Source organism: Sylvia atricapilla, chromosome 8, assembly GCF_009819655.1.
Source record: "Sylvia atricapilla isolate bSylAtr1 chromosome 8, bSylAtr1.pri, whole genome shotgun sequence".
NCBI classification, from domain to species: domain Eukaryota; kingdom Metazoa; phylum Chordata; class Aves; order Passeriformes; family Sylviidae; genus Sylvia; species Sylvia atricapilla.
This window is the reverse complement of record NC_089147.1, coordinates 34,023,652-34,049,829: the sequence shown is the minus strand read 5'-3', so window position 1 is coordinate 34,049,829 and position 26,178 is coordinate 34,023,652. Positions and strand designations below refer to the sequence as shown.

The 26,178-nt window shown below is 54.5% G+C and overlaps 3 protein-coding genes across 4 annotated transcripts in view; 2 read left to right on the top strand and 1 right to left on the bottom strand.

Annotated features, from left to right (window-relative positions):
* The window catches only part of LOC136364588 (cadherin-23-like), a 142,706-nt gene extending 136,830 nt beyond the window's left edge, over positions 1–5,876 (top strand). The window contains exons 29-37 of the mRNA XM_066324542.1: positions 433–568; positions 762–1,150; positions 1,243–1,344; positions 1,900–1,902; positions 2,957–3,106; positions 3,809–3,937; positions 4,059–4,187; positions 5,167–5,394; positions 5,829–5,876. Coding sequence (XP_066180639.1) covers positions 433–568; positions 762–1,150; positions 1,243–1,344; positions 1,900–1,902; positions 2,957–3,106; positions 3,809–3,937; positions 4,059–4,187; positions 5,167–5,394; positions 5,829–5,876 — 1,314 coding nt within the window. The remainder of the gene's footprint in view (positions 1–432; positions 569–761; positions 1,151–1,242; positions 1,345–1,899; positions 1,903–2,956; positions 3,107–3,808; positions 3,938–4,058; positions 4,188–5,166; positions 5,395–5,828) is intronic.
* A 2,823-nt stretch (positions 5,877–8,699) lies between these two features.
* Positions 8,700–19,187, bottom strand: VSIR (V-set immunoregulatory receptor). 2 transcript variants are annotated; one of them, XM_066324387.1, is made up of 7 exons: positions 19,012–19,187; positions 14,125–14,583; positions 13,345–13,392; positions 11,975–12,082; positions 10,325–10,352; positions 9,677–9,861; positions 8,700–9,430 (listed from the first exon to the last, which is right to left on the bottom strand). In XM_066324387.1, exons 1-7 carry the CDS (start codon positions 19,073–19,075, stop codon positions 9,393–9,395), a joined length of 930 nt encoding a protein of 309 aa, XP_066180484.1. In that variant the 5' UTR covers positions 19,076–19,187; the 3' UTR covers positions 8,700–9,392. The 2 variants fall into 2 exon arrangements, with proteins under 2 accessions (XP_066180484.1, XP_066180483.1); XM_066324386.1 differs by having other exon boundaries at positions 9,677–9,864; positions 19,012–19,185.
* A 1,432-nt stretch (positions 19,188–20,619) lies between these two features.
* Positions 20,620–26,176, top strand: LOC136364587 (cadherin-23-like). Its single transcript, XM_066324541.1, has 8 exons — positions 20,620–20,949; positions 21,032–21,151; positions 23,016–23,196; positions 24,079–24,212; positions 24,427–24,636; positions 24,727–24,834; positions 25,281–25,383; positions 26,013–26,176. Exons 1-8 carry the CDS (start codon positions 20,620–20,622, stop codon positions 26,159–26,161), a joined length of 1,335 nt encoding a protein of 444 aa, XP_066180638.1. The 3' UTR covers positions 26,162–26,176.
* The last annotated feature ends 2 nt before the right edge of the window (positions 26,177–26,178 follow it).

Here is a 26,178-nt window from a genome sequence, read left to right as displayed (position 1 = left end):
GGAACAAAATTTCCCACTGAGTCGCCAGCATTTCTGTGTTGTGAGGTCTCCAGGGGTTTGATCAGGGGATCCCACAGGATGGAGGAATTAATGTACTCAGTGTACCTCCCCCGCCAGCAAAGAATGACTCACTCCAGCCCACAGGGTTGTTTAAATCTGTGATGTTAAACCACTTGCGTTCACTCTCCATCAAGTGGTGTTTGAAGAAGAAATTATCACAGTATCAAGGAATGGGTTCAGTTGAAAGGGACCTTAAACCTCCCCTAGTTCCAAACCCCCTGGCATTGTCAGGGACACCTCCACTAACCTAGGTTGCTCCAAATCCTGTCCAGTCTGGCTTTGAACATGCTGGAATATTTCTCTTACAAGCACCATGAGGCATTTGTTTCCCAAGATCTCCGTTTCACACGTGGTTTCTCCGGGGCTTCCCAGGTGATTGTGTATGTGGAAGATGTCAACGACGAGGTGCCGGTGTTCACCCAGCGCCAGTACAACCGCCTGGGGCTGCGGGAGACGGCGGGAATTGGGACATCGGTGGCAGTGGTCCGGGCCACCGACCGAGACACAGGTGGGAAGGGCGGGGTGAGGAACACCCAGTGTAGGGGGAGAGCACCGAGATCCGCCAATGTGCAGATCCTAGCAGATCCTGTCTTGGCTGGGCTGAAATCCCATGGGACTGGCTCTGCTGGAGGTGGGCAGTGGTGCCTGCCTCTTTGGGGTGCTTGGTCCAGCCACCGCCATAGTTCCTGCTGCCTCCTCAGGGAACGGGGGTCTGGTGAGCTACAAAATTGTGTCGGGAGCAGAAGGGAAGTTTGAGATCGATGAGAGCACGGGCCTCATCACAACCATAGACTACCTGGACTACGAGACCAAAACCAGCTACCTGATGAATGTCTCTGCCACGGACCAAGCGCCCCCCAACAACCAGGGCTTCTGCAGCGTGTACGTCAGCCTGCTGAATGAGCTGGACGAGGCTGTGCAGTTCTCCAACAGCAGCTACGAGGCTGTGATCATGGAGAACATCCCCCTGGGCTCCGAGGTGCTCCGCGTCCACGCTCGCTCCATCGACAACCTCAACCAGATCACCTACAAGTTTGACCCCAACACCAACCCCCAAGCGCTCTCCCTCTTCAAAATCAACGGGATCACCGTAAGCAGCCACAGCATGGTCCCTCCTGGCTTGTTTGGGCACTGTGAGCTTTGGTTTTGGCAGCCAGTGCAGCTGTTGCTCATGCTTGGCAGGGTGTGATCACGGTCCGAGGCCAGGTGGACCGAGAGAAAGGGGACTTCTACACCTTGACAGTGGTGGCTGATGACGGAGGACCCAAGATTGACTCCACAGTGGTGAGTAGCTTCTCCCATCTTCCCCCCCACTCACTGTCTACCTCGGATCCCCTCCCTCTCCCACCTCTGGAATGGGACAGCCTGTCCTAGCTGAGCATTCTGCTCCAACTTCCAGGGTCTGGAAACCCTGATCTGGGGGAAAACCTGCTAAAGCCGTTTTGAAGGAGGTGAATTTAGGGGCCTTGAAATACTCCACAGTGGTTTGTGTTTCAAAGGGTTTTATTTAGAAGTTTCACAGGCAGCCAAGCAGGAGGTGATTTGCATTTCTCTGCTGAGTGCAGGGCCAGTCCAGGGGTGCCGATGGCTCTGCTCTCCACACAGCACCATGCTCTTGTCTGAACCTCCCAAGGTGAGGGGCAGATATTCCAACCTTAGCTAAAAAAAAAAAAAAAAAAAAGGATGCCCCAAAAGTGGAGCCACCAGATCACTGCAGAGGGATACCCATGAGCCCTGGAACTGCTGTGGTAGGATGCAGGGTTAACCCACGCTTCCTCATCCCTCACTAACTTGTCATTGTTTGTGTTCTCTGTTTCTCCCTCTACTTTGCTCCAACAGAAGGTAAGCGTGTCTGTCGTGCTGGGGACCAGAATCCCTCCCAAGGTCCACACTGAGCTGCAGGGAGGGACTGGGGTGGAGGTCTCCAGCGCTGTTTCATCAGCACCAGCCTCCATGCCTCCCCCAGGACGTGGGAGAGCCCCGGGAACCACCCTGCTGCTGGCGAGCAGAAAGCCAGCTCCCTGATCCGGCACTTGGGACAGCAGCTGCCGCATCTGCTGAGTGGCTGAATGAGCTCGCCCTGCTCCTGGCTCTCTGTTTTGAATTCAGCAGCAACAATAACTGAATCACCCCAGGGCGCACAGCTCCCTCCCCAGCTTCCTCCCGGGATGTTGTCGCATTCAGCCTGGCCGCACCTGGGGGCTTGGGGCACCCGTAAATAAATCCCCGGGAACTGAAAGGCTCTTCCTCTCTCATTTCTGTGTTGCCCTGCAGCACTTTGATTACAAACCCGATGAGAGCATTTCCTCTGCCTAATTGTGGCCAAGGTAGCCAGGTCCCCTTCAAGCATCTTGTGCTCATGTGCCTTTTTCCAGGAGGGGAGCTCAGGTCTCTTCCACCCCCACTTGCCTTGGTTGAGTTAAACATATTTGGGTCTGCCTTCTTTGTGCCTGTTGAGCGTTAAAGCAAATCCTACTCAACCCTGTTGCTGTGAGCATGGATGAAATCACTGCTAGGAAAAAGTTTAGCAGGAAAGGGTCACTCTGCAGCAGCCCGAGCTGCTCCAAGCTCAGCTATTTAGAGGATAAAAACCAGAGGATGTTCCACAAAAAAAAAAATTCCACTGCTTGAGAGATGCAGCAGCCTTGTGCTGTTTTTCAGCCTCCAAGCGTCCTTCCTCCTCCTCCTCCTCCTCCATTGCAGGCAGGGATGTAACATCAGCTACTGTGCTCAAACAGCTGCATCATTCCCAGGGTGGGTGGGTGACACACTGTTGGCACCTCAGAGGAGTGTGGTGTGTTGGTGGCGTGCCGGGGTGTCAGGGTGGCTGTTGATGCCGGGTGGGCAGGGGTCTGGTTCCTGTCCATGCCTTGAGCCCCGTACCCCCACCTCACAGGTGACCATCACAGTCCTGGATGAGAACGACAACAGCCCCCAGTTCGACATCACCTCTGACTCGTCCGTCAGTGTGGCTGAGGACAGCCCCGTGGGCAAGAGGGTGGCTCTGGTCCTGGCGCGAGATCCAGATGCGGGCAGGAACGGCCAGGTAGGGAGGGAGACATTTGGACGAGGCTCTCAGGCACGTGGTGTGATTCCTGGGGTTTTCCTGTGCCAGGGCCAGGAGTTGTGGGTCCCTTCCAACTTCCACGAGGTTGTGTGTAGTGTTTCACTGACACAGAAATCCCCCTGCCAGCATCCTCCCAACCCCTTCCCTCTGCCTTCCTGTGAGAGCAAACTTTGGTCATTACTGTCAGTGGTTTCATTAACTGTGCAGTAAGTACCAACACTCCTCAGTCAAGGCATGTCATAGGAGGGGAAAAACATCGTCCTTGGGCTGTCTGGGGCAAAGAGCTCTGTGGGACAAGAGTCAAAAGGAGCCCTGCAATCTGAAAACCAGCTGTGGCCTCTCCTGCCATGGAGGCCGGCAGCAAAGTCCTTGACAGGCTGAGCAGGAAGCTCTCTGACATTTGTTATTTTCATTACACTGCCAATGAGCATTAATGAGGTCCCATCACTCTTAATAACAAAAATTGCTGGCAGCATGGGAGCTGCCGAGGGGTTGGCCCTGTTTGCTTTGGAGTGGCTGCAATAAGGCAGCACACCTGTGGGTCCCACTACATTGGACCTTTTCAAAAGCTGAGACGACTTGGGGGGGATGCTTTATTTATTTTTGTAGGGTCTCTTTTCTCTTCCTCCTCCTCCCCATCACTCTGCCTGTTCTGGTTTTCTTTCCTAACGTTGTTTCCAGGTGACTTTCTCGCTGACATCGGGGAATATCAACCGGGCTTTTGAGATCCGTACCACCAACAACACCTATGGCGAGGTGTTTGTGGCACGGCCACTGGACCGGGAGCTGCTGGATCACTACACTTTACGGGTCAGCCCCAAACCACCCCCCTCACCTCTTGGGCTTCTGGTCTGAGCACCGAGGCTGTTTGCTTGGAGCTGCGGGCTTCAAAGTAGCACTCTTTTCCTTGAAAATCCACCCCCAACCCCAGATCCAAGCGTCAGACGGCGGCACTCCTCCCCGGAGGAAGGAGCACATTCTGCAAGTGAACATCCTTGATGTCAACGACAACCCCCCTGTCATCGACAGCCCCTTCGGCTACAATGTGAGCGTGAGCGAGGTGAGCACCCAGCTCCTCTCCTTCCATCCTCCCAGGGCCAGGTCTGACCACAAGGCAAGTGGGGACAATGGAATGTGCCTTGCAGATCTCACCTCGGGTCATTTAAGCATTAGTACAAACCTCATCTTTGGTCCTTTGATGGTTGGCGTCCCCTTGCAAACCTCACCTTGGGTCCTTTAAGGATCGGTGATCCCTTGCCGCCCTCACCTTGGGGTGATAAGGGTTGGTGACCTCTTGAAAGCCCTCACTGGTGATGTACTCCTAGTTTTGGGCTAGGAAAAAGCTCTACAAGCAACTTAATCCCGTGAGGCTGCAGGGACCAGCCGGAAGGAGAAGTGGCTACACACCCGTGGAAATGCCAGCAAAGTGACACAAGAGACAGTGCGGTGCAGAATAAGAATGGCTTTCAGGAAGCAGCTTAGCAAGGCCTAGATAATTAAGCAATAAAACACAATCAGGCATGAGAAAAGACAACTTATTTCCTGACAGTTTAATTCCTGGACTGAGGCAGGGGGGGATTCTCAATTTGGTGATGAAAAATGAAATATGAGTAATAGCCAGTGCCACTTAGCTGTGAGGAACTGCTGTGCATGATTTGTAGCTTAGCATTAAGGATATTGCCCTGTTAAGGTTTTCTTATCTATTTAATACATGTTCAGAGGAGGTTAAAGAACAGAATTTCTGTTATGATTTTCCCCATAATGGGACTATCCAAAAATAATTAGCTAAGCTCTGGGTTCCATTACACGGCCTTCACCTCTGCACACCCTGTGGGTTTTATGCTCTTCCAGGCTGTGCCAGACTAGATAAGACCAAATGTGCAGCTTTCTGCTGAGCTGCTGGGTGTTGGGACAGTGAGTTTGGAGCCTCAAGCACATCAGTGCCCCCTTTAAATTAGAATTACATTATTAATTAGGTATTTGATATGTGATGAGGCTCGTGGGAATTACATCACATATCCCCGTTGCTCGCCCCGCAGAACGTCGGCGGTGGCACGGCGGTGGTCCAGGTGCGTGCCACCGACCGGGACATCGGCCTCAACAGTGTCCTCTCCTACTACATCACGCGTGGGAACGAGGACCTGACCTTCCGCATGGACCGTGTCACCGGCGAGATCGCCACCCGGCCCTCCCCGCCCGACCGCGAGCGCCAGAGCTTCTACAGCCTCGTGGTCACCGTGGAGGATGAGGGCACCCCCTCCCTGTCGGTGAGCCACCAAAATGGGCTTTTCCAGGGCAGGATGGGGCCGGGCAGCGCTGTGGGAGTGAGCTCAGCGTGGAGTGTGGAATGTGAAAGGGGAGTAAAGGCACAGGGTGTGACGTTTCAGTGACTTGGGGTCCAAACCTGCTGTGCACAGATTTGGTTCAGAATCTCCTTCAGTGCTTGGTCCTGCAGGTCCTTCCCTCACAGTCATTCAGCAGGCCTTATCTCCCATCTCCAAATGCAAAAAGTATGAGCATCTCTATGGAGAACTGTGCTGACTGCTGCTGCCCTGCTCACGGGCTGTCTGGATGCTGGGTCTGGAAGGGCTCCAGACACTGCCCAAACATCTCAGCACTGGGATTAGCTGGAGCAGCAGCTCAACCACAGTTCCATTCACCACTGACATGCATGTCTGCTGTGGTCTTTGTGAATGAGAAGAGCTCTGGTGATTTTGACAAGGGCCCAGAGTGCCAGGACAAGGAGTAATGGCATCAAACTGAATAGGGATTGATGTGAGACCCCACTCATCATCCCATAGCCTGGGAAAGTGACTGTCTTGCTTGGTTCACTGTTTGTGCCTCTGAGGATGACTCTGGCATGGGAGGGCCAAAAGAGCAAATACCATGTGGGCCATTTTCCAGTCCTGAGTCCTTCTAAGCCCACATCTCTATGGAGAGGTGAGTGAGCCCGCATGTGCACAAATGGTGAGATGGGCTGACACCTTTTGTGACAGTCTGCCATCCTTCCTGCCCCCCCGCCTCCACCTGCTATCTCTCACCATCTCTCTGCTCTGCCAACAGAGCTCTGCCCGCAAAGCCCTGGTCTGCATTTTGATGAAACAGGTCACAGCTAGCAGTGCAAACTGTGGCTGTGATTCTCACTTCAGGCTTTGCACTCTCAGCTCCTCCCTCCCAGCTGGTTCACGCTCCAACTTCTGCATCACCATCTTTTTCATTAGTTGTGCTGTCACTGAGGCTTAAACCTAGGTAAGTCTCTTCCCCCAGAAGGAGAGACAGCAGCTTCATGTGACTGCAGCACACCATGCCACCGGTTCCTCCTTGTCCCTTTCGCTGTGGGAGCGTCACCGATCCTGATGTGCTGAGGAATGCTGTGTGCTGAGCTAGCAAATCCCATCGCCATGGCAATGGCCTCTTCCCTTCCTGGTGCCAGCGAGGACGAGTGGCACAGTTTATCACCCCACGCTGCCCAGGCAGTATCCCAGCAGCCCTGCCTGTCCCCAGAGGCTCTGCTGTGCGCACACCGTGTCACGAGCACACGTTATGCCAACAGCAGCAACCCAAATCCTGGCGACACAAAGTGCCCAGTGACCCAATTCCTGAGCGGAGGGAAGAGTTTTGGCCCCATTCAGAGCTTGAGGACACTCAGGTCTTGTGAAAGACTGTCCAGCGTGTTGCTGCGTGCCTGCTGGCCTCACGCCTGAGTGGGGAAATGATGTCTGTCAGGGGCTTGCTGCCTGCCAGAAACTCTGCTTTCACAAGAAGCTCCAGGCTGAGGCAACAATGCACAAAAGGGAATGATTGTCTGTAATTTGTACATCCGTCCATGGGCTTCAAGGTTTGGCCTCCTCGGTGTGGGAGAGGCAGAGGAGACAGAGCTGAGAGAGGACTGTGAAGTCCTCACTTGGAAGTGGTGATCTGGGATAGCCAGGACAGCAAGGGAGCAGGGAAGACTAGCCCAGAGGAATCTCTTGGGAGATGGATATATGGGAACAAAAGGATAAAATGCTGCTGACAAAAGGAAAGTATTTTCATTTAAAAAGCATTGCAGGAGAAAAGAACCTTCACAAGCTGGTAAGCTGCAACTGGAAGGTGTGTGGGAATTGCAGGAGTCACCTGGGCACTGTCTGACCCTGAGGCAGGCCAGCAGCTGCACCTCCCCAAGGGTTAGCCTTGCTCCGGAGGGGTCGGGATGCTTCCTGCAGCAGCGGGAAAGTCTGCCCAAGGAAGTTGCAGCACCCCTATCCACTGGGACAGGGATCCTGCTGGCACCCACAGCCCCAGGCACTGGTGGCTCCAGCAAGGCAGGGTGGATCCTCACTGGCCAGACGTTGATCCTGCGGCTGTGTCACCCTCACCACGAGCATCTATGTCATCTTCTCCATGGTAGTGGGGGCCAAGGTGGGGCACCAGCACCCCTGTGCCAGGACTCTTGCTCCAGAATGCATGGAAAGCCTGGGAAGCCGTTTTTTCTCTCTCCTAGAAGTCTTTAGTTTTCCTTTTGGAGGGAGAACTGATGCCACTCAGTGCCCCAGCATGCCACACCAGAGTCTTTGGCAGAGAGCTTAGCTCTGCCTGCAGCTTTGGGTATCCCAAAAAATGGGGTTCCTGTTGCACAGACCAAAATCTATTTCCAACAAAGCTTCCTTCTGTCATTAAACAGTGCCTTCGTTAGGGAACAGAGCGATTTGGAGACGGTTTCAAAGCCGTTCAGACCTGCAGGCAGGCAAAACCCCAGCGTGCCTTTCCAGCTGGAGCTGCTGAGACAGGAAGAAGGAAGTGCTGGAGGCACCAGGTGCTGGATTCCCCAGCAAAGCTGGGAAGGGGCTGAGCCGTGGGTGGCAAGGAAGCACAAGTCCTGTGCTCAGGGTGTTACATCCATGGTACATGGGAGTGTGGGTGCTGGCTTCTCCTTCATCCCTGAACCACCTTGAGGGTGCTCCTGCTGGAGCCAATGCTGGATAATGGAATCCTGCAGCAGCCCAGGGTCTCCCCAGCCCATTCCAGAGGCAAGCGCTGTTTCTTCCAGCCATGTAGCGTGGAAATCCGTGTGCTGCCAGGGATGCTCTGCCTGGCCACACTGCCTGGTGTAGCTGTTGCTCAGGTCTGATATTGTTTTGCTATGACTAATGTTTATGTTTGTCTCATGGCCTTTTTTTACCCACCTTACAACAAAAAGAGAAACAAGGAAAAAAAAAAAAAAAAAAAAAAAAAAAACCAAGAACAAACACACTCAGAGTAACAGCGTCTGCCACAAGGTTTGATAGCATCACCAGGGCTGAGTCACACTGGAGCTGTAGTTTCTTTTGGGTAAGCAATGCCAGATGCTGTGTTCAGATGCTGCAGGAGCACCCAGAGTCTTCTGACAGTGGCCCCAGCACTGGCTGCTCTGGCCATGCTGGCCCCAGGAGGGCAAGGGGAAGCCATCCTTAGCATTTCCCACTGTGCCCCCCATGCCTCCACCTCTCCACAGGGGCACCTGGCCACCTCATGGGAACATCCTTCAACACCCTCCAGATGAACTTCCTAATTGACAGGCGCTTAAAAAAAAAAAACCAAAAACAAAACCAAATGAAAACCATAAACATCCTTTTTTTTCCTTTTAATCAGCACTGATAATGAAACAAACAGAAAGATAAATTGCCCTGATCCCAAGCCAAGGATAAAACTGCAGCAGAAATAAGGCTTCTCCCAACATGTGTCCTGCTGAAAAGGCAGCAGCATCACAAGTCCATGGCCATTTCAAAAGGCTGGTAAGGAAAGAGGGCTCTGGTGGCAGCAGGGAGCCTCTCCCCTTCCTGTTTTGCAAAGAAAAACATAGTACAAGGTTGGGTGGTGATCCTGTTTTGTTCCATGCTGAATAAAGTATGATACCATCCACTCCCAGAGAGGATGTTCAGTCAAGGATCCAGAAACATGTTGATGTTGCAGAGCTTAGATCCTGGCAATAAGTTAATCCTCAGGGAAGTCTGCAGGTGCAGGACATCCTTCCATTCCCACATCCTCAACTTTCAGCTAGTCTGTAAAATGTGAGCAGTACAGAGCCATGCACTTCTCCATGGAAACAGGTAGTTAAAAATCGAAATCCAAGCAAGAGACGTTCGGTTTCAGTCCCAGAGCAGTGGCAGGATGGGAGACAAGGGCAGGGATCCTGCACACAGCTTCATTTCTTAAGGCATTGCTGCCCCTAGCCCTGCCACCCTCCTGGGGCTATTGTCTTGGTAAGCATGGCGTGGTCTGCTGGATGTGGTTTCCTCTGGTGTCTTTAGGCTTTCAAGGAATTTGGTGAGTCGGGAACAGGATCTGGAAAACGGCAGACCAGGGATATTAGACCAGCTTACAGCTGAAGGGATATTAGCCCAGGAAGTGGCCGAAACTCTGCTTTTGCACGGAAAACAGAGGGTTTAGATTCTTCCCATCTTTTAAGCCGTGCGACTAGATGTCCCACACAACACCAAGTTTGCTGCTGATCTTTAACCCCCCACTTTCCCCTTTCCTTCCGCCCTCTCCTGCCATCTCCAGAGGGGATCAGCACTGCCAGTCACTCACCCAGGGTGGGGAAGAAGCAGTCCCCGGGGCCGGGGGGGGACAGGGGGGTGTTGGGCTCCGAGAGCAGATGCCGGCCGGACTCCGAGGGCAGCCTGCTAGCCACGTAGGAGAGCTGGGGCCGGGGCCGGGGCTCCGCGCTCGCCGACGGCACCGCCTCGAACACGGGGTTCTCAATGCCCTGGGCACTGCTGTGGGACAGGAGAGGCGTTTGTGGTTTTATTTCTGCAGCCTTTTTTTATCCCCGGGGGTTTGGCCGAGCGTTGGGAACAGGCAAGCAGGGCAGGGAGCAGGTTCAGGTGGTGGCACCTCAGCTGGGAGTGGGACCTCACTTCCACCCACTTCAAGGAGGAGGGTTTAACCAAAGTGGTTTCAGGCTCTTCCCAGGGTGCAGGGAGAACCGGGAAGCCCTTGAAAAATGGGAAGGAGGCACTTCCCACGTGGAGACAGGGAAGAGAAAGAGCGATTTCCCAAAAAGAGAAAGGACTCGGGGTGTGGGTGACACCAGCACCCATTTCGCTCTGCTGGGCTGAGGATGTGTGCCAGCTTCAAGGGGAAGGAGGAAAGGACAAACCTTTGCAGGATCTGGGATGCAGGCTGCAATGGTGTGTGGGGAGGTGGGGAGGGCTGGGGGAACATGAGTTTCCTTACCTATCCATCCTGACAAGCTCGTGGGCACCTGCCAAAGACAAAGTGGTTTGGGGTGAGTGCTGGCAACAAAAGGCTCACTATCAGGCGCTGACCCACTGCCAGGGCTGTGTTCTGCTGTCTTATCCACCTCAAATTCCTCCTCTCCCTTTGCATTCTTCCCTCCCTCACACGCTTCTTCAGCCCTCTGCTTTGCTCCCAAACCTCCTTCTGTCCATCCCTGCCCTCTCCCACCTTACTTCACTCCCCAGCCCAACTTCCTGCCAGACTGAGACCAGACAGATTCCAAAGAAGGGGAAGAGACACTTCTGCAGTCATGGGGTGAAGTGAGGTGCAGCCGCAGTCTGGCCCCACTTGTGCCTGGATGCACCCACGACCCACCTGTGGCACTGTCCTGGGGCCCTGCAAACACCAACCAGGGCACTGTTGGTGGGCTGCACACTGTTAGGTATTCACTCAGCCCCTTTGCCGCAGCAGATCCCACAACCCGTGTCTCTGGTCTCTGCTGGATGCCTGCCTGGCCAGCACCCTGAGCTGAGCTGCTTGAGTTTCAGCCCAAACTGTGCCAAGGAAAGTGCTGCATGGAAATAAACTGGTCCATGATACCTGAGAGGCAACCCCCCCGTGGATTTTGACTGCTCTCTGGTGTAAAGTAGCATCCAGGTGATGCTTTACAGATGGAGGTGGGAGCTGCAGCCCAGCCACTGCTAAATGGGTGCCTGAAGGGGATGGCTGGTGAAAGCACAGTTCCCATTCTTGGGGCTGGCGCTGTGCCCACTGCTGCTGCAAAAAGCACTTCTCCAAAGGTCTCCTTAGAGCCGCACAGCCGCTCACCGAGCTGGGAGAGGAAAACCGCAGGGCCCCCGCTTGCTCAAGGGCTGATGAAATGGCTCTGCCAGTTAAGGTGGTGCCCCTTTCCGCTTAATTACCAAAATCTCTGGGAGCCAAGCATGGGCAGGAGCTGGCAGGCGGCTGTGCCTCAGCACTGCCCAGGATTCCAGGGCTGGGGCTGCAAAGGGGAGACGTGGCTTGCTGCAAGTCCTATGGCCATAGACATGTCAGGGGTCTTTTTAAACAGCAGGGTGAGAAAAAGTGCAAATAATGCTTTTCGGTCACTTAGATAGCAAAGCTTCTATTTCAGGTATGCAGTGCAGGGAGGGATGAGTAAATGAGATTCCTTTCACAGTGGATGTGGAGAAAGGGCTCGGGGAGCATCCTCACAGTCTCAGTGCCTCCTGCACGCTGCTGGTGTCCCCTCCTATCCACTCACTAGCAGCCTGCAGGCAATGACTGGTCCTTCCCAGGACAGCTCTGCAGGAGACACCGGGCAGGGACCTGTCTTTGGGCATGACTGGTCCTTCCCAGGACAGCTCTGCAGGAGACACCTGACAGGGACCTGTCTTTGGGCATGACTGGTCCTTCCCAGGACAGCTCTGCAGGAGACACCGGGCAGGGACCTGTCTTTGGGCATGACTGGTCCTTCCCAGGACAGCTCTGCAGGAGACACCTGGCAGGGACCTGTCTTTGGGCCACCTTCCAGCACGGCCATGGGACTCGGGGCAGCCAAAGCAGCTGATCCCAGTGGGGTGCATCCCATCCAGCCTTGCCAAGCTGGTGCAGCCCAGGAGAGGAGATGGATGTCCAAGTACATACGTCTGCTGCTGGCAGCTTGTCTCTGCTTGTAAATGAGGAGCAGGATGAGGGGCAGGCAGAGGATGCCCACTATGCAGGCGCCCGTGGCCAGCGCAGCAGCTGTGATATCTGCAACAGAAGAGCGCAGACATGAACCCTCCCATCCACCTTCCCTGCCCTTGGCTTCCCCAAGCCAAAATCACAGGATTGTTTAGGGTGGAAGAGACCTTAAATATCATTAAGTTCAGCCCTGGGCAACCTCGTGTTGCTTCAGAGCTGATGCAATGTGGCTCCCACACACACAGGATTCACGCTGGGATGGGTTGCCAGCTGTGGAGAAAAGCTCTGAGGCATCCTATTAGAACTTTGACCAAAGTCCTTCATTGCTGCAGGACATCCCAAGGTTTTTGGTCTTCTGGATATGAGGAGAGAAGCCCTGATAAAGGCTCCCAGCAATGCTGGAGCGCTGACTGACCTACTGCCAGCCTCAAAGTGCTTGGGCATCAAAGGGCTTGTTACCCACAGCCTCTGTTGATTAATGTGCCCCTGGAGAATGTCACCCACAGAGGCCTCCAGAAAGGCTGGCAGCCCATCTCTGGCCATCAAGGTCCTTGTGGGATGGCTCATGGTGAGGCTGAGGGCTGCTTAAATCAAGGGCAGGTTCATCTCCTCTCCTGCGCATCCATTTGACGAAGCAGCTTCTTGCCCCGTGTGTCTCTGTTTTAGGAGGAGACATTTTTCTCTTTTTTGCTGACAGGGCAGGGTGTCCCAGCACTTGAAACTGAAGTTTAGGGACAAGAATGCACAGCTCATGGGGACCAGGAGCTGCTTCCCTTGTCTGGGCATGCTGCCAAATCATTTTCACCAAATCTGCCTGTTTGGGAGCCAGCAAGGGGGGATAGACAGAGCAACCCAGCAAGAAACCAGCTGCACAGTGAATTGTGGGCATCTCCATGTCTAGACACAACTCTGGGGGAGCCCCACATTGCCTGAGCACTCAAGCAAGATTTGGGTTTCCCCTGCACGAGGCAGAGGTGGCCCAGGCTCGAGGCGTAGCAAGAGGTTCTTGCAAGTCTTCACCTTTCTGTCCCTTCTCATCTGCTCCTGCTAAATCCCTGTTGTGGGAGGGGCTTAGGTGCTTTAGAACAACAGGGTGAGTGATGTCCATGGGCTTCAGGACTGCCATGTCCAGGTGATGGGCTAAAGAAGGCTCTCTTTGGCCCAAGGATGTGCCTGTCATGCCCACCCTCTTGGAAGAGCACTGGAAACCACTCTCCCAACACCTGGCTGTGAGGTTGTGTGTGGGCACTGGTGTGTTGGCAGTGATCCCTAGGGAAGGCATGGGCCAGGATGGCAAGCAGCGCATCGGAAAGAGAAGTTTTTCCCTTTACCTTTGCCGGTGGCAGTGTGAAATGTGCAGTTTTGAAGCCCTCCTTTGCCTGCAGAAGAGAATAGAAAAGCTCAGGATTCACTCAGGTCCCAGAGAACTCCCAACCTGCTGGCTGTTCGTGCATTTTCTCCCTGGTATTGAGAATATCATCTCAGAGCAGCCCAAAACAGGAATTTAGTCACGGGAAGTGTTCATTGAGATCCGTGCTGCAAGACCCCCTTTCTCCACGGCAGCAGGGCCCGTCCCTGACCATGCAGCCCCCTTTTTTTTCAGTCTGAAAGAAAAGTTATCTAATGCTGCAAATCAAGGCCAGGAGATACTTTCCCCTCCCTCATGCCTCTGCCACTGGGCTGCTGTCCCAAGGTTATCTGTGAGCTCTCAGCTGGGCTTGCACCAGCAGCCAGCTCCTTTTAAGTCGAGGCTTGTTTTCCTCTCTGCCAGAAGGAGGTTGAAGATCAGTGAAACTATGTACCATGGATTTTATTACATTCCAGCCTCTTGAGTTATTAAGATTTTTTTCTGGTTTGTTTTTTTTGTTGTTGTTGTTGTTGTTGTTTTTTTTTTGAGGTTTTGGAAGGTTTTTTATGTTTCATTTCTCTCAAGCTCTAATTCAAACCTTCCACATCTGCTGCTCTTTGACTTCTGGAACATGCCTTGCACTTCCAGCATCAGCACACGCTGCCTGTCTCCAGCCCCAGTGCTACATCCCCCACCACCCCTTCCCTGGCACTGCGCCCTGCCATGGATGCAGGGCTGGCAGGGGCTCCCTTGCCCTCCTCACCTCGCTGGATCTGCAGCTCCACGAAGCCGTGTGCCACCTGCATGGTGTGGGGCTTGCCATGACCTTCCCTCCTGACCTCTACGGCGTAGCAGCAGTAATTCCCACTGTCCTGCAGCGTCAGGTTCATCACCACAATGTGGAAGGCGCCGTGGCGGTCAGGCACAAACTCCACACCGTGGTGGCCGCTTTGCCGCCCTGGGAGGGATTTTTGGGAGCCGTTGCCTGGCAGCTCGTGGTGCCTGCTGAGGTCGTGGTGCAGCTCCTTCTCGGTGACATTGCGGATGTGCCTCTTGTCAGAGCAGCTCTGGTCACCGGTGCTGCTGAAGTACCAGGTTTTGTAGAGCAGGTCGTGGCGCTCAGTCAGGGCGCCGCTGACCCGGCAGGTCAGGGTGACGTTCTGGCCCTCGGGGCACACGCAGAGTGAGTACGGGGTGGTGATCAGGAAAGCTGCTGCCCCTCCTGCCAGGGAGAAGGTGCCAAGTCAGAGCCTGGGTTTGCGGCAAAACTGCCCAAACAAGCTCTGTAAAACCCACCACCGGTGTTGGCAAAGGGTTGTGAGGCCCTGGCACAGGTTGCCCAGAAGAGCTGTGGCTGCCCCTGGATCCCTGGAAGTGTCTAAGGCCAGGTAGGATGGTGCTCTAAACAACCCGGGGTAGTGGAAGGTTTTGAAACTACATGAAGTTGAAACTACATGATCTTTTAACTCCCTTCTAACCCAGATCGTTCCAAGGTTTTGTAGCAGGGCTGGGAGCACAACTTCACCCTAGAAATCAACTCTGCAGGAGAGACATGCTTGAAATACAGTTAAGCATCAGCAGCAGGGAGGCAGAAGCTTCTCTGAGGCCAGCAGAGGTGTGGGGCAGGGAGGCAAAGGAGGACAAGAGGAGAAGCAAGGCAGCAGGCTTGTGAAGGAGGAAACACTGCTGGGCCAGCTGCAAAAGAATAAAAGGAGCAAAAACAAACAAAAAAGTTCTAGGAGGAGCAGTGCCCCCCCCTCCCTCTTCCCCAGATGAGGCGGGGAGCAGGTCCCACCCTCCTTGTTTTTCAGCCCCCAGGGAGGAAAAGGGGGAACTGGCTGATGCTGACAGCAAGGAGCTGTTGGAAAATGAAAACAATTTTCATAAAAAAATTCTGGAATGTGGGCAGGAGGTGTGGCAGATGAGAGAGCAAGGGGCACACTACGGCATTGCTGGTATTTCCCCAGCATATGGGTGGAGGCTACTGCTGGGTAAGGGGAACTGTGCATGAGGGGAGAGAAAAGTGCAGAGACAGGAGAGGTTTTGGTGCTCTGGCCCTGCACTCCTTCATGTTTGCAGAAGTGCTAACATCACTTCAAAAGCTGGAGAAAAAGCAGATTCTGCGTTTATTTTCTTCTAATTACTGTGGAGAAGAGGTTTCTGGGGCTGGTTTTCAGCAGAGAAGATGTTACAAGGATGAGATGCTGGTGTGTTTCTTTTTATTTTGGTAACATCCTGTTGTGCCATTAGCTCCACCACTTTGAGGTTTCTCACTTGCTGTGTCGAGAGGGTGTCAATCACAGGCAGGGTTTGATGTGCCTGCCCGCAAGCATCCAGCCAGGCCAGCGGCTCCCCGCTGCTGGGCCACCCCGAGAGCATCCTCCTCCTGGGAGCAGAGTCACGCTGTCACCTGCCTGGCCCGAGGCTCTGCTGCAGAAAGTGAAACCTAAAGCATGCCTTCCACCCCTTGTGGTTATTATCGTCATTATTGTGCAAGAGCAGCCGTGAAGCCCCTGAGTCTCTGCCCAAGGGTGTTCTAAAGGGAGGCTTTGGGAAGGGAGATCGCACTCCTTGCTCCGGAGCCCACAGTGCCGAGGAGTCCTCAGAGACTGGGATGGCGTGACCTTTGCCTGAGCACTCCGACTAATTGCTTCCTGCCCCCCACAGCACGTGCAGCAGCACGTCCCTGGAGTTGCTCTGGGGCAGAGGTTTGCATGGCCCGAGCTCAACGCTGCCTCACTCAGTCTCGTTTTCAAGCCCTGACTCCTCCTTATCCTGGCATGCTGCTGGGGCCAGGATGCACAGCCGGGTTGGATGGGTTCTGGCAGGTGGTAGAGCGAGTCCCCCACCTCCTTGCACAAAAGGCACCTCAGATGTGTTTCTCGATACCTGCTGCAAGGGGAAGTGCCCCATTCACATCAGGCGTCTCCTGAGAGCCAGAGGAAGGGAAGCCAGGGCTCTATTGGAGGAAGCCACACTTCCAACACCTTCCAAAAGTATCTGCAGAAGTCTTTTGTTTTCCACACACCCCCCTCCAATGAAGTAGGGTTCATCCCCACACAGTTTGCTAAGCTCTGCCTTGCTAAAGCATCCAGCCTCCACCTCCGGAGCTTGATGAGAACCGTCTGGATGGAAAGTCAGCACAGCCCACGCTTTCAGGGAGGGGCAGAGGTTACCATGTGTGCAACCTTCAGCATTACAGGCTTCCCTTCCTTCTCCGGAGCGGGGGAAGACTCTCAAAAGCCATCAAGTGGAGGAAAAAGCAGCTGGCAAGGCACAGTGCAACGCAAAGCAGTGCCAGAGCAGTTGGTGTTCCCTCCCCAAGATGTACCAAGGCTTCAAACATGCTGGATGCCAGATGGAGCCCAGAGGAAACATCTTCTGGTGGTGCCTTTATGCTGAAGGCCATGGATCCTTAATCTCCTGGGCTTCTTCCATGCCCAGAGCCCAGGTTTGGCTCCTTCCACACCCCATCAAACAGTTCGCTTTGAAGTCAGAACTCTGGCAAATGCCAAAATGAAGCCAGATGCCCTTCTCTGCGCATCTCCAGCTGGTTGGACCAGTTGAGGGCTGAGCTGAGAGCTGTTGTCTTGTCACCATCTGGTAAAGACTCAGGAGGTCTCAAACATGTGCCAAAAGTGCTGGCATCGCTCTCTTGACACCTGGGAACTCTGCTTTCAGACAAAACAGAAACACAAAAGAAGTGCAGAAACCTATGCTGCTTGGCCAACCAACAGCTTAAATAAATCAGGATTTCACACCACATTCTGGGTCAGTGATCAAAAGCCTCTCCTGGCTGCTTCTCCTGTGTTTGGTCCCTGGCCCTGGTAAGCAGGTGTTTGATCTGCACTCCAGTGCTTGACAGAAGTGATTTCCACATCAGGCCACCTCTTTCCACTCTGAGGAAATCTACAGGGATCAGGGGAAGGAGCCTTTGGAGGGGCTCACCTGCCGCAGAGGAGGGGCTGCTGGAGACAGAGGTGGAGCAAGGAGCTCTGCTTTCTTCCTCTTCTGGGAGTTTTTGTAACATGCTCACATCAAAGTGCCCCAAACACCGTTGTCACTGTGCTGTGATTATGCTTCAGAGTTATCAGCCAGGTGAGATGTGCAGGGGCATCCGTAGCTCTGCAGAAGCACCTCAAGCACCGAAAGAAAGAGGAGAGAAAAAACCTGCTGAGGATGCCCGAGACATGTTAACAGCTTTCATCTCCTGCACCCCAGGGGCCAAATGACTTTCCAGCAGTGGGGGCACCCACCATCCAGGAAGTGGAGGGAGCAGCCTCAGGGGGTCCTGCCGTGCTTCTCTTCTAGCACTGCCCTGGCTTGGAGAGGCACCTGGGATGTGATTTTGGAAAGCCCAGCTCAGCTGCCATCCTTTAGGTGAAAAGGAGCCACTTCCCCATCCACCTTGCTGCCAGCATCCCCAAGCTGGATGTCTCCAAGGGCTACTTCTCCATCAATCCCTGCTAAATTTAGCCAGGGGTTCAGAAAGTTTTGGCAGGCGCAGGGTTGCGCAATGCTCGGTTCCTCTGGCACCAGCCTCACGTTGAACATCAGCTTGTTGCATTGCAGAAGGCCTGAAGTTCAATCCCAGCACCACAGATGCATAAGCAAATCCTTCAAATCCCTGTGGAGATGCCAGGAATTGCTCCCTGATGCCGAGACTCAGATGAGAAGCAAAACGTGGTTCAATCCACACCAGCCTTGCCGTCCCAGAGGAGAGGAGAAGGGACCTTTGGCCCCATTGCAGTGGGGCGTCTTTGTGCATCTTTTCTTCCTGGAGATGTGCTGGCAGAAATCGTGGAGGCAGTCACTTTGTCCCGGGAGAGAGTGTGAAACCAAGCCCGATGCTCATCCTCCGCCTGCGCAGGGCAAGGAGGGATCACGGTCCTTCCCAGCTTCCTCCTCTGAGTCGTCGTTCAGAGTGGAACCGCGGTTTTGATGCCACCGCCTCGGTTTCACTGCCTGGCCCCGGAGCCCCGAAGGGAAACACTGCCTGCCGGGGCTGGTGCGGAGTCAGGCGTGAAGCAGCCCCCTCCCAAAGCGTCCCCCTTGAGCGGCAGCCAGCGAGCACTGGGAAGCGCTCCCTCCGGGGAAGGGGAGCTCGGCAGCCGCTCACGGTGGCCCTGGCCACGGCTGGTTGTTCACCCGGAGCGGCTGCCCGGCTCTTCCCGGCGGAGCGCAGCATCCTGAGAGAGGGCATCCCAGCCCCGCTCGCACAAATCCCCTGTCTCCCTCCCGCAGGGCTGTTGGAAGGGTCTTCTCACGGTGGCACAGCCCTCACCGTGCCAGGGGAAAGTGCCGTGCGGGAGCGGAGCAGCTTTTCCAGCCCGGGGTCTCCAGCGGGAGGCTGGCGGGGACAGGGGGCTGCTTTCCTTCCACGCATGTTAGATCAAAGCACAGGAAGAAAGAAAAAAACAGTCTCAGAGTTTGAGAACAGCAGTTCCCCTGCGGCCCCCTTACCCCGGCACGACCAGCGCCGTGTGAAACTCTGGCTTGATCGCCCCGCGCACCAAAATCACAGGAGAAGAGAGCAAATAACGCCCTAAACACCCCAGACTCCTTGTGCCGAAGCACAGCCCCGGGCGGGCGGGCGGACACCCAGTGAGGAGAGTTTCTCCGGGCAGGGAGCAGAGGAAAGCGAGCTTACCGTGGGAAGCCAGCAGGCAGAGCGCAGCCAGGAGCAGCCCTGTTCGGGGGGACGCTGCCCCCATGGCGACGGGGTGACCGGGGAGAGGTGGCCTCTGCGGAGCCACTGCTCGCTCTGAGCAGCCCCGCAGCGACAGCCGGACTTGCACACACAGGAAATTTCATTGAGATTGGCGCAGCGCTGGAGAGAACGGCGAGCACCCCCCGGAGGTGAGAGGCTGCAGGGAGCTGCGGGGCCGGAGCGCCCGCGGGTGGGGATCGGCTCGGAACCCACATCTTCGGGCGCTGGGTGCCTCTGCTTGGCTTCTTCCCTTACAGCCTCACTTAGAGCCAGCTGGTCCCCCTGCGTGCGTTTTTCGGGTGCTAGGGAGGATGCTCGCCGTGCCAAAGGACTTGCAGGTGCCCTCTCCGTCCCATTCCCAGCAGGAGCTGACTGCTTGGGCTGGGTTGTAACTTTGTTCTCAATCACTGTTTTTCCCTTGTTTGTGAGGATTAAGGAGGCAGACCCTGTCCTGGGATGAAGGGGCAGCAGGTACAGGGGAGCGTTACTCAGAGCGGTGCCGACCTGGAAAAGAGAACAGAGCTTTCCCCAAAAATACAGGAGCAAAGCATTCCCCTCCTACAGCCCTTTTACACTCTGCCCTGAAATAGCAGAGCAGCCCCATGGTCTGACACATAATTCCTCCTGGAGCTTCTCTTCAAATTCCAAAGGCATCAACAAAATCTCTGGCTCCAGCTGAGAACTGCCTCATTTCCAGTCAGCCTGCCCTGGAAAGTGGAGCCCAGACACAAGTGGAGTTTTGCAAACCGCAGGAAACTTTGCTGCTTGCCTGCTCTGAATCCGGAGCGTGCGGGGAAATAGAAAAGTACCTAATTACCGTGTGGCATTGTGGTTTTTACAGCAAACACGGCTGTGATGCTCCTGCCAAAAACGTAACCCTTGGCTGGCTGGAAGAAATTTGTTGCTGGGGGAAGGTTGTAGGCATGAAGCCCAGACACCCCGAGACAGTGGTTTATTGTCCCAAGCCCCCACCTCCGTGCTGAGCCCTTAGGCAAAGTGCCACTGCCCCTCCCCATCCCCACGGGGGGTGACACCCTCATAAGACAGCCAGGACATCCAGGTGCCCGTGCAGGGCCAGTGACAGCTGCAAGAGGCTGTGGTCCAGCTGAGCCTGACCAGCAGTGACATTGTGGTCAGCAGGGAGGTCAGTCCCCTTGTCCAAGATGCTCAGTTTTGTTCCTCCCCTGAGCCATGGCATCATCGTCTCCAGGTATTTTCCGTCCAGATTGCCACACTTGTTTAGTAACAATAAGGGTGTCCCCAACGCCAAGGCAAGGACTCACACATGCTTTCTCCAAAGGCAGGGAGGCACAGTGGGGTTCAGCACCTGGTCCTCCCTGCACCATGGGCTGCTCCCTGGTGTGGCCAGCAATGGTAAACCACGAAAAGAGGAGGGATCCCATAGAGACACGCTTTGCTTGGGAACAAGGGTGTGATTTAATCTCAGTGCATTTATCTCTGTAGCCAGCCGTTACCTGGAAGTGCGTCTGAAGCTACGGCTCATTTCATCTGGAGCCCTGCACTCTGTCTCTTGGCAGTGTTGAGCCCATGTTGGTGATTGACCTTGGCAGATCCAGCCTTTCCCAGCTGGCTCCAGAGATTGCCCAGCAAATGCCTCCACGGTGCTCAACTAATGCCATGTCCCATGTTCTACAGGCCACCACCACAGTGTACGTCACTGTCCTGGACGAGAACGACAACGCTCCCGCCTTCCAGCAGCAGCTGTATGAGGTGACCCTGGATGAAGGCCCTTCCACACTCAACGCCACCCTGGTCACTGTGCAGGCCCTGGATCAGGATGAGGGACCCAATGGCACGGTGGCCTACGCCATCACCCAAGGCAACATCTTGGGTACCTTCCACATTGACAACGCCACGGTCAGTAGAGATGCTGATCCCATTCAAGACGCATCCCTGTCCCACTCCCTTCACTCCCAGCTGCTCTCCCCTGTCCTCGCAGGGGGAGATCCGCACGGTGAAGGAGCTGGACTATGAGATCAGCCACGGGCGCTACACCTTGGTCATCACCGCCACCGACCAGTGCCCCATCATCTCACGCCGGCTGACATCGACTGCCACAGTAAGGAGCTGGTGGGGGGGTTGCGACACTGTGGCCTCTCTGGGGCCAAGGAGTTCCCACTCTGGGTGCAGTTTCACATCTCCTTCCCAGTGGTCACCAGTTGGCTTTTCCCAGCTGTGGCCAGTTTGCCCAGTTGCTGTCATCGTGCTCTCTCAAGGGTGTTTCAAAACAGGGTCACATGCAAGAGATGCATCTGGGTTAATCAGTCCAGTTATTTGTCTTGCAGAGACATAGAGAAATTCCTGGAACTCCTTTTAAGTTACATTTTGTTTTCCTGAGATGTCATCTTGGTCCTTCCTGCTTGAAGGGAGGATCAAGCAGGTGTCGCAGCAGGTAGTAAAGCATTGCTTTAGCATTAATTTCAGCTTCACTTTCATCTTTTCTTGTTATTTTTGTGCCTTTAAAATTCCCCTTTCCCTTGTAAGGAGGTTATTTAAAGCCTCAAGTCATTTTTATGTTGCTTTTCTCTGTAGCTCTTTCTATTTACCCTGGGCCACAGTGACCTGAACTTAATGCACTGCTCAAAGACTGGGGAGGGCAGGCAAGCAGCTCCAAAGCAAATATTTTGCAGAAATTGAGTACACCGATTATTTTTGTGACCAAAACCAAAATTTGATGAATTGTACAGCGTGCCCAGATTGATTTGGTGGTCTGCAGGGGGCAGGGATGGGTTGAATCTTCTGCCGCAGACCATTGTACCTCACCCTGATATTGAGCCACGAGTTTTGTAATCCCCCAAAAGGAGATAAATTCTCGTGTGTGAAGGGAAGAGAAAAGAAAAGCTGAGGGGGAGATGCCAGTGTGGGAAATTTCTATGGATAAAATCTGTCCCCACAAGCCTGGCAGTGGGACTTCTTGTTTGGACAAAGGGAAAGCCTTCAGATTTTGGCATCTGGTACTGCCGGGGATGATGTCCTGGCCCAGGACAGACCCAGGGTTTAACTGCAGGCAGCGAAGGCAGTGGTTGCCATGTGCTGCAGCCGAAGGCAGAGCTTCCCCTGCACTTGGCTCAAGCAGAGGCATGAACTTGGAAACCCCTTCAGCAGCAAGCACTGAAGCCAGGAAAGATAAGAAACACCCTCCCTCCACTGCTCAAGGAGTTTGTGCCAACAATGTGTGAAAACACGGTTTTTAGGAGGAGGTTTAGGGATTATTTCAGATCCCCAGTGATGGGAAGTCCATCACCCTGATAAGGCGTGCCAGTGTTTGTTTTCTCTACTGCTAGGAAACAGAGCAGAAACTTGGATATGCTCTCTGTAAAGATTAGATTTAGCCAGCAACAAATGCCGATCTGGTGGATTTCACTGTTCTTCAACCCAGGATGTCAGAAGACTCCTCGTTTCCAGTGTCTTTCTCATAATCACCTATACCCCCAGTGGTGGTGGTGGTTTTGTTGGACCAAGGATGCAACCTGTCAATTTTTTAAAGTTTGTTCAGCATTAGGAATTAAGTATTTGTTGGAGGAAAAGGAGTGATCCAGTGTGCAGCTGGCTGCAGGAGACCAGATGCCTCCAAACTCATGTCTGTGGTTTTGTCTGTCCTGGACACGTTTGGACGTGGATGTGGAGGGCGTTGGGGTTTTGCATTGAGTTCCCCACCATGGCGTGTGGCGTAGAGGTTTAGCAGTGTGCAGCTGGAGTCCTGCAGTGTGGCTGTAGGACAGGCACGCTCAGGAGTAACCGAGTTTGAATCTCTGAGCTGTGAGCTGGATGTTCAGTGAACCCAGAAAAGCCAGAATTATGGGAGGCATTTTGCCATGTCACCCATCCACAGCTTTCCCATGCCCGTGGCCAGCGGGGTGATCTTCTCTTCCCCTTCCATCCCTCTCCTCTCACAACCCTCATGCTTCTCACCGTGATCGCAGGTGCTGGTGAACCTCAATGACATCAACGACAACTGTCCCACCTTCCCACGGCCCTACGAGGGTCCCTTCGATGTCACCGAGGGGCAGCCCGGCCCTCGTGTCTGGACTTTCCTGGCCCATGACGGGGACTCAGGACCCAGTGGACAAGTGGAATACAGCATCATCGCCGGGGACCCCCTGGGTGAGTGGGGACAGGGGGCATCGCCTCTCCTGCTGGCTGCCCCATGGAAGAGCCTGGCTTGCGGGAGAGAGCACGGGGAGGAAGTGCTTCAGAAAAGCCATCCTCCCTCCCAGCTCAGCCTGTCGACACCAGGAAATCCTGTTTTGAGCAACAGGAAACTTAACCTGTTCGTGCCTGGACAGAGGGTGGCTGAGGCTTGTGAAGGGGGAAAATCTGCTAAACAATGAAGGCGAAAAGAAATTGAAAAGGCAAAAAAACCAAAGCACAGAAAGAAAGAGAAACTGAACCTCGTCCCTGAGTCCCTGTGGGGTTTGCAGGGTGTTTGGCGACCAAGTTGCTCTCCAGCACTCACAGCTCCACCAGCACCATGGTGCAGATGGCAGAGGAGCTGAGGGCATTCCTAACCATGGGGATATCTGGATGTCCCTCAGTGAAGGGAACGGTGACTTAGGTCCAGGGAATCTGGAAGGCGGAGCTCAGTCCCATCTTCCAGCTGACCCCACTGCAAAGCTTTTCCAGGACAAGCAGGACGAGGCCCTTTGGCTCATGGGTGGTCTATGCTGTGTAGCCCACCCCGCTCTGGCCATCCCAGGGCATTGGAGGGGCTGTTGGCATCTTCAGAAACGCCCAGAAAACAGGGATAGGCACCTCTTTTTTGTTACATTTCGTTACCTCTTTTTTGGCTATTCATCCCACCCCCTGCTCCTGCTGCTACCTGGGGGTGCCTCCAGCACAGTCCTCAGCTGTCATAATCCTCCTCTATCTGCAGAAACGGGGCATGAGTTTGTCCCCAGACCTGCCACAGTGCCCCAGCTCCCAAACAAGCTGCTCCCTTGGAGAGTTAAAGCATTGTGAGAGCCAGGGCCGCTCTGTCTCCGGCAGGGGAATTTGTCATCTCCCCAGTGGAAGGAGAGCTGCGGGTGCGGAAGGACGCCGAGCTGGACCGCGAGAACATCCCCTTCTATAACCTCACCATCGCCGCCCGGGACCGGGGGGTGCCTCCCCTTAGCTCCACTGTGAGTCCCCCAGGCCTGCTGTCTCTCATGCCCAGTTCTTTATCTTTCGGTCCCTGGCTTCATTCTCCTCCCCTCCACCTCCCTCTTCTTGCTCTTAGGCCTTTCTGTAGGGGGCTGAGTTGGGGAAGACCCCTTCTTGCCTGGGGAGTGCAAGAAAAGGATGGGAGGTGTGGAAATACGTGCCACATGCCTGCCCTGCTTCTCTCCCTGGCAGATGCTGGTGGGCATCCGTGTGCTGGACATCAACGACAATGACCCCGTGCTGCTGAACCTCCCGATGAACATCACCCTGAGTGAGAATGCCGCTGTCTCCAGCTTTGTCACCCGCGTCCTCGCCCGGGATGCGGACCAGGGCCCCAACGCCCTCCTGACCTTCGATATAACAGCAGGGAACACAGAGAATGCCTTCTACATCAACAGCACCGTATGGCCCAGGGGGTGGGATGCTGGTCCTGGCAGGAAGTGCCCTAGGGCAAGCATTCCTCACATCCCATGTGGTGTTTTCTCCCTTCAGAGTGGCGTTTTGTATGTGAACCGCCCACTGGACAGGGAGCGGGTGGCCGAGTACAGGCTGACTGTGACGGTGAAGGACAACCCCGAGAACATGCGCAATGCCAGGCGGGTAATGGAACCCCAGCAGTGCAGACAGGAGGGTGGGTGGAAAAAGGGGTTCCTGCCATGGCCAAAAACAAGCGGTGCCTTTATCCACGGTGTTTCTGACAGCATCCCCATCCCCAGAAAGCATCTGGGGATCACGAGGAGGGGCCTACAGCCCCATCCCCAGCAGAAAACAGGACCAGTAGGATCTAGGGCAAGTCCAAAGTCATTTGCTGACTCCATGCAACAGCAGTAGATGTCATGGGAGGTGCGACAATGTTGGGCTGGAGAGCTGGGCAACCACAATGATAGTGGAGCATACTTTGGCTGACTGCCCCACCAGGTGCGTCCCTGCACACCTTGGAGGGTAGTCCATGAAATGCAGCTTTGAACTAGAGGTGGGAGAGGGGTAAGGTGAACTCAAGGAAAGGACATTATGGTCATCGCCCTCTTGTCCCAATTTTCCTTTAGGATTTTGACCTGCTGGTCATTTCCATAGCGGATGAGAATGACAACCACCCCCTCTTCACCCAGAGCTCCTACCAGGCTGAGGTGATGGAGAATTCGCCCCCTGGTAGGTCTCTCTCCACTCCCTTTTGTGGCTCCTGGAGACTCCCTTCAGGGCTGGATGAGGGGAGGTGTCTCCTGGCTGTGGGGGAGGAGGCAAGACATTGAGCAGGGCAGGGCTGCAGCTCAGTGGGACAGGGATGCTGAATTTGAAGAACTTGTGCCTTCATCAGCCTTGAGGAGATCGTAGCTTTGTTCCATGCTGCTTGTGGAAACCCTTCCTGGCACAGGTCAGAAATTGGCACCATTTGGGATTTACTCAGCTGCAGCAGGTGCCCATGGGCTGAGCGGAGCCCTGGAGACAGCCTTGAGGGCACCCATCTGCCCACCCTGAAAAGGATGGGCTACCATCTGTCCGTCAGCTGGAGCTTCCCTGCTCCAGGAGTTAGAGATTTTTAAAAGAGTCCAGCCTGTCCAGATAGACACTTTCCAGACAAAGAGCTAGAAGCACTATTCTTACTGTTTTGTTTTATCTTCCTGCCATTTAAATTGCTCCCTACTCCAAGATCTCAGGTAACCTGTCCTGCCATTGAGTAACATCTCAAGCAAAGGTTTTGGGTGCCTCCAGGTGACACCCTCAGTGGCGGGGTGCTGGTGCCACCCCTCTGATGGATGTGTCTGTCTGTTTGCTTTTAGCTGGATGTCCCATCACCTCTCCTGGGCCTCGCGAGTCGGTCTGCAAGGCTGCAGCAGCCACCCCCCAGCGCCTCATACCCCATGAGGCCCAGCTCTGTCACCTCCTCCATCCATTCATTGCTGTCCCTCATGTGTCACCAGGGTGGTAGGGGGACAGGGGGGCCCT

Coding starts and splice junctions, on each gene's coding strand:
- VSIR (XM_066324386.1), bottom strand. CDS start 19,075: ATGGGGGCAGCGTCCCCCCGAACAGGGCTGCTCCTGGCTGCGCTCTGC. Junction 9,865..10,324: donor GAGCTTGTCAGGATGGATAG/GTAAGGAAACTC, acceptor CCTGTCCCACAG/CAGTGCCCAGGGCATTGAGA. Junction 9,431..9,676: donor CTGCTTCTTCCCCACCCTGG/GTGAGTGACTGG, acceptor GCCGTTTTCCAG/ATCCTGTTCCCGACTCACCA.
- LOC136364587 (XM_066324541.1), top strand. CDS start 20,620: ATGTTGGTGATTGACCTTGGCAGATCCAGCCTTTCCCAGCTGGCTCCA. Junction 23,197..24,078: donor CATCGCCGGGGACCCCCTGG/GTGAGTGGGGAC, acceptor TGTCTCCGGCAG/GGGAATTTGTCATCTCCCCA. Junction 24,213..24,426: donor TGCCTCCCCTTAGCTCCACT/GTGAGTCCCCCA, acceptor TCTCCCTGGCAG/ATGCTGGTGGGCATCCGTGT.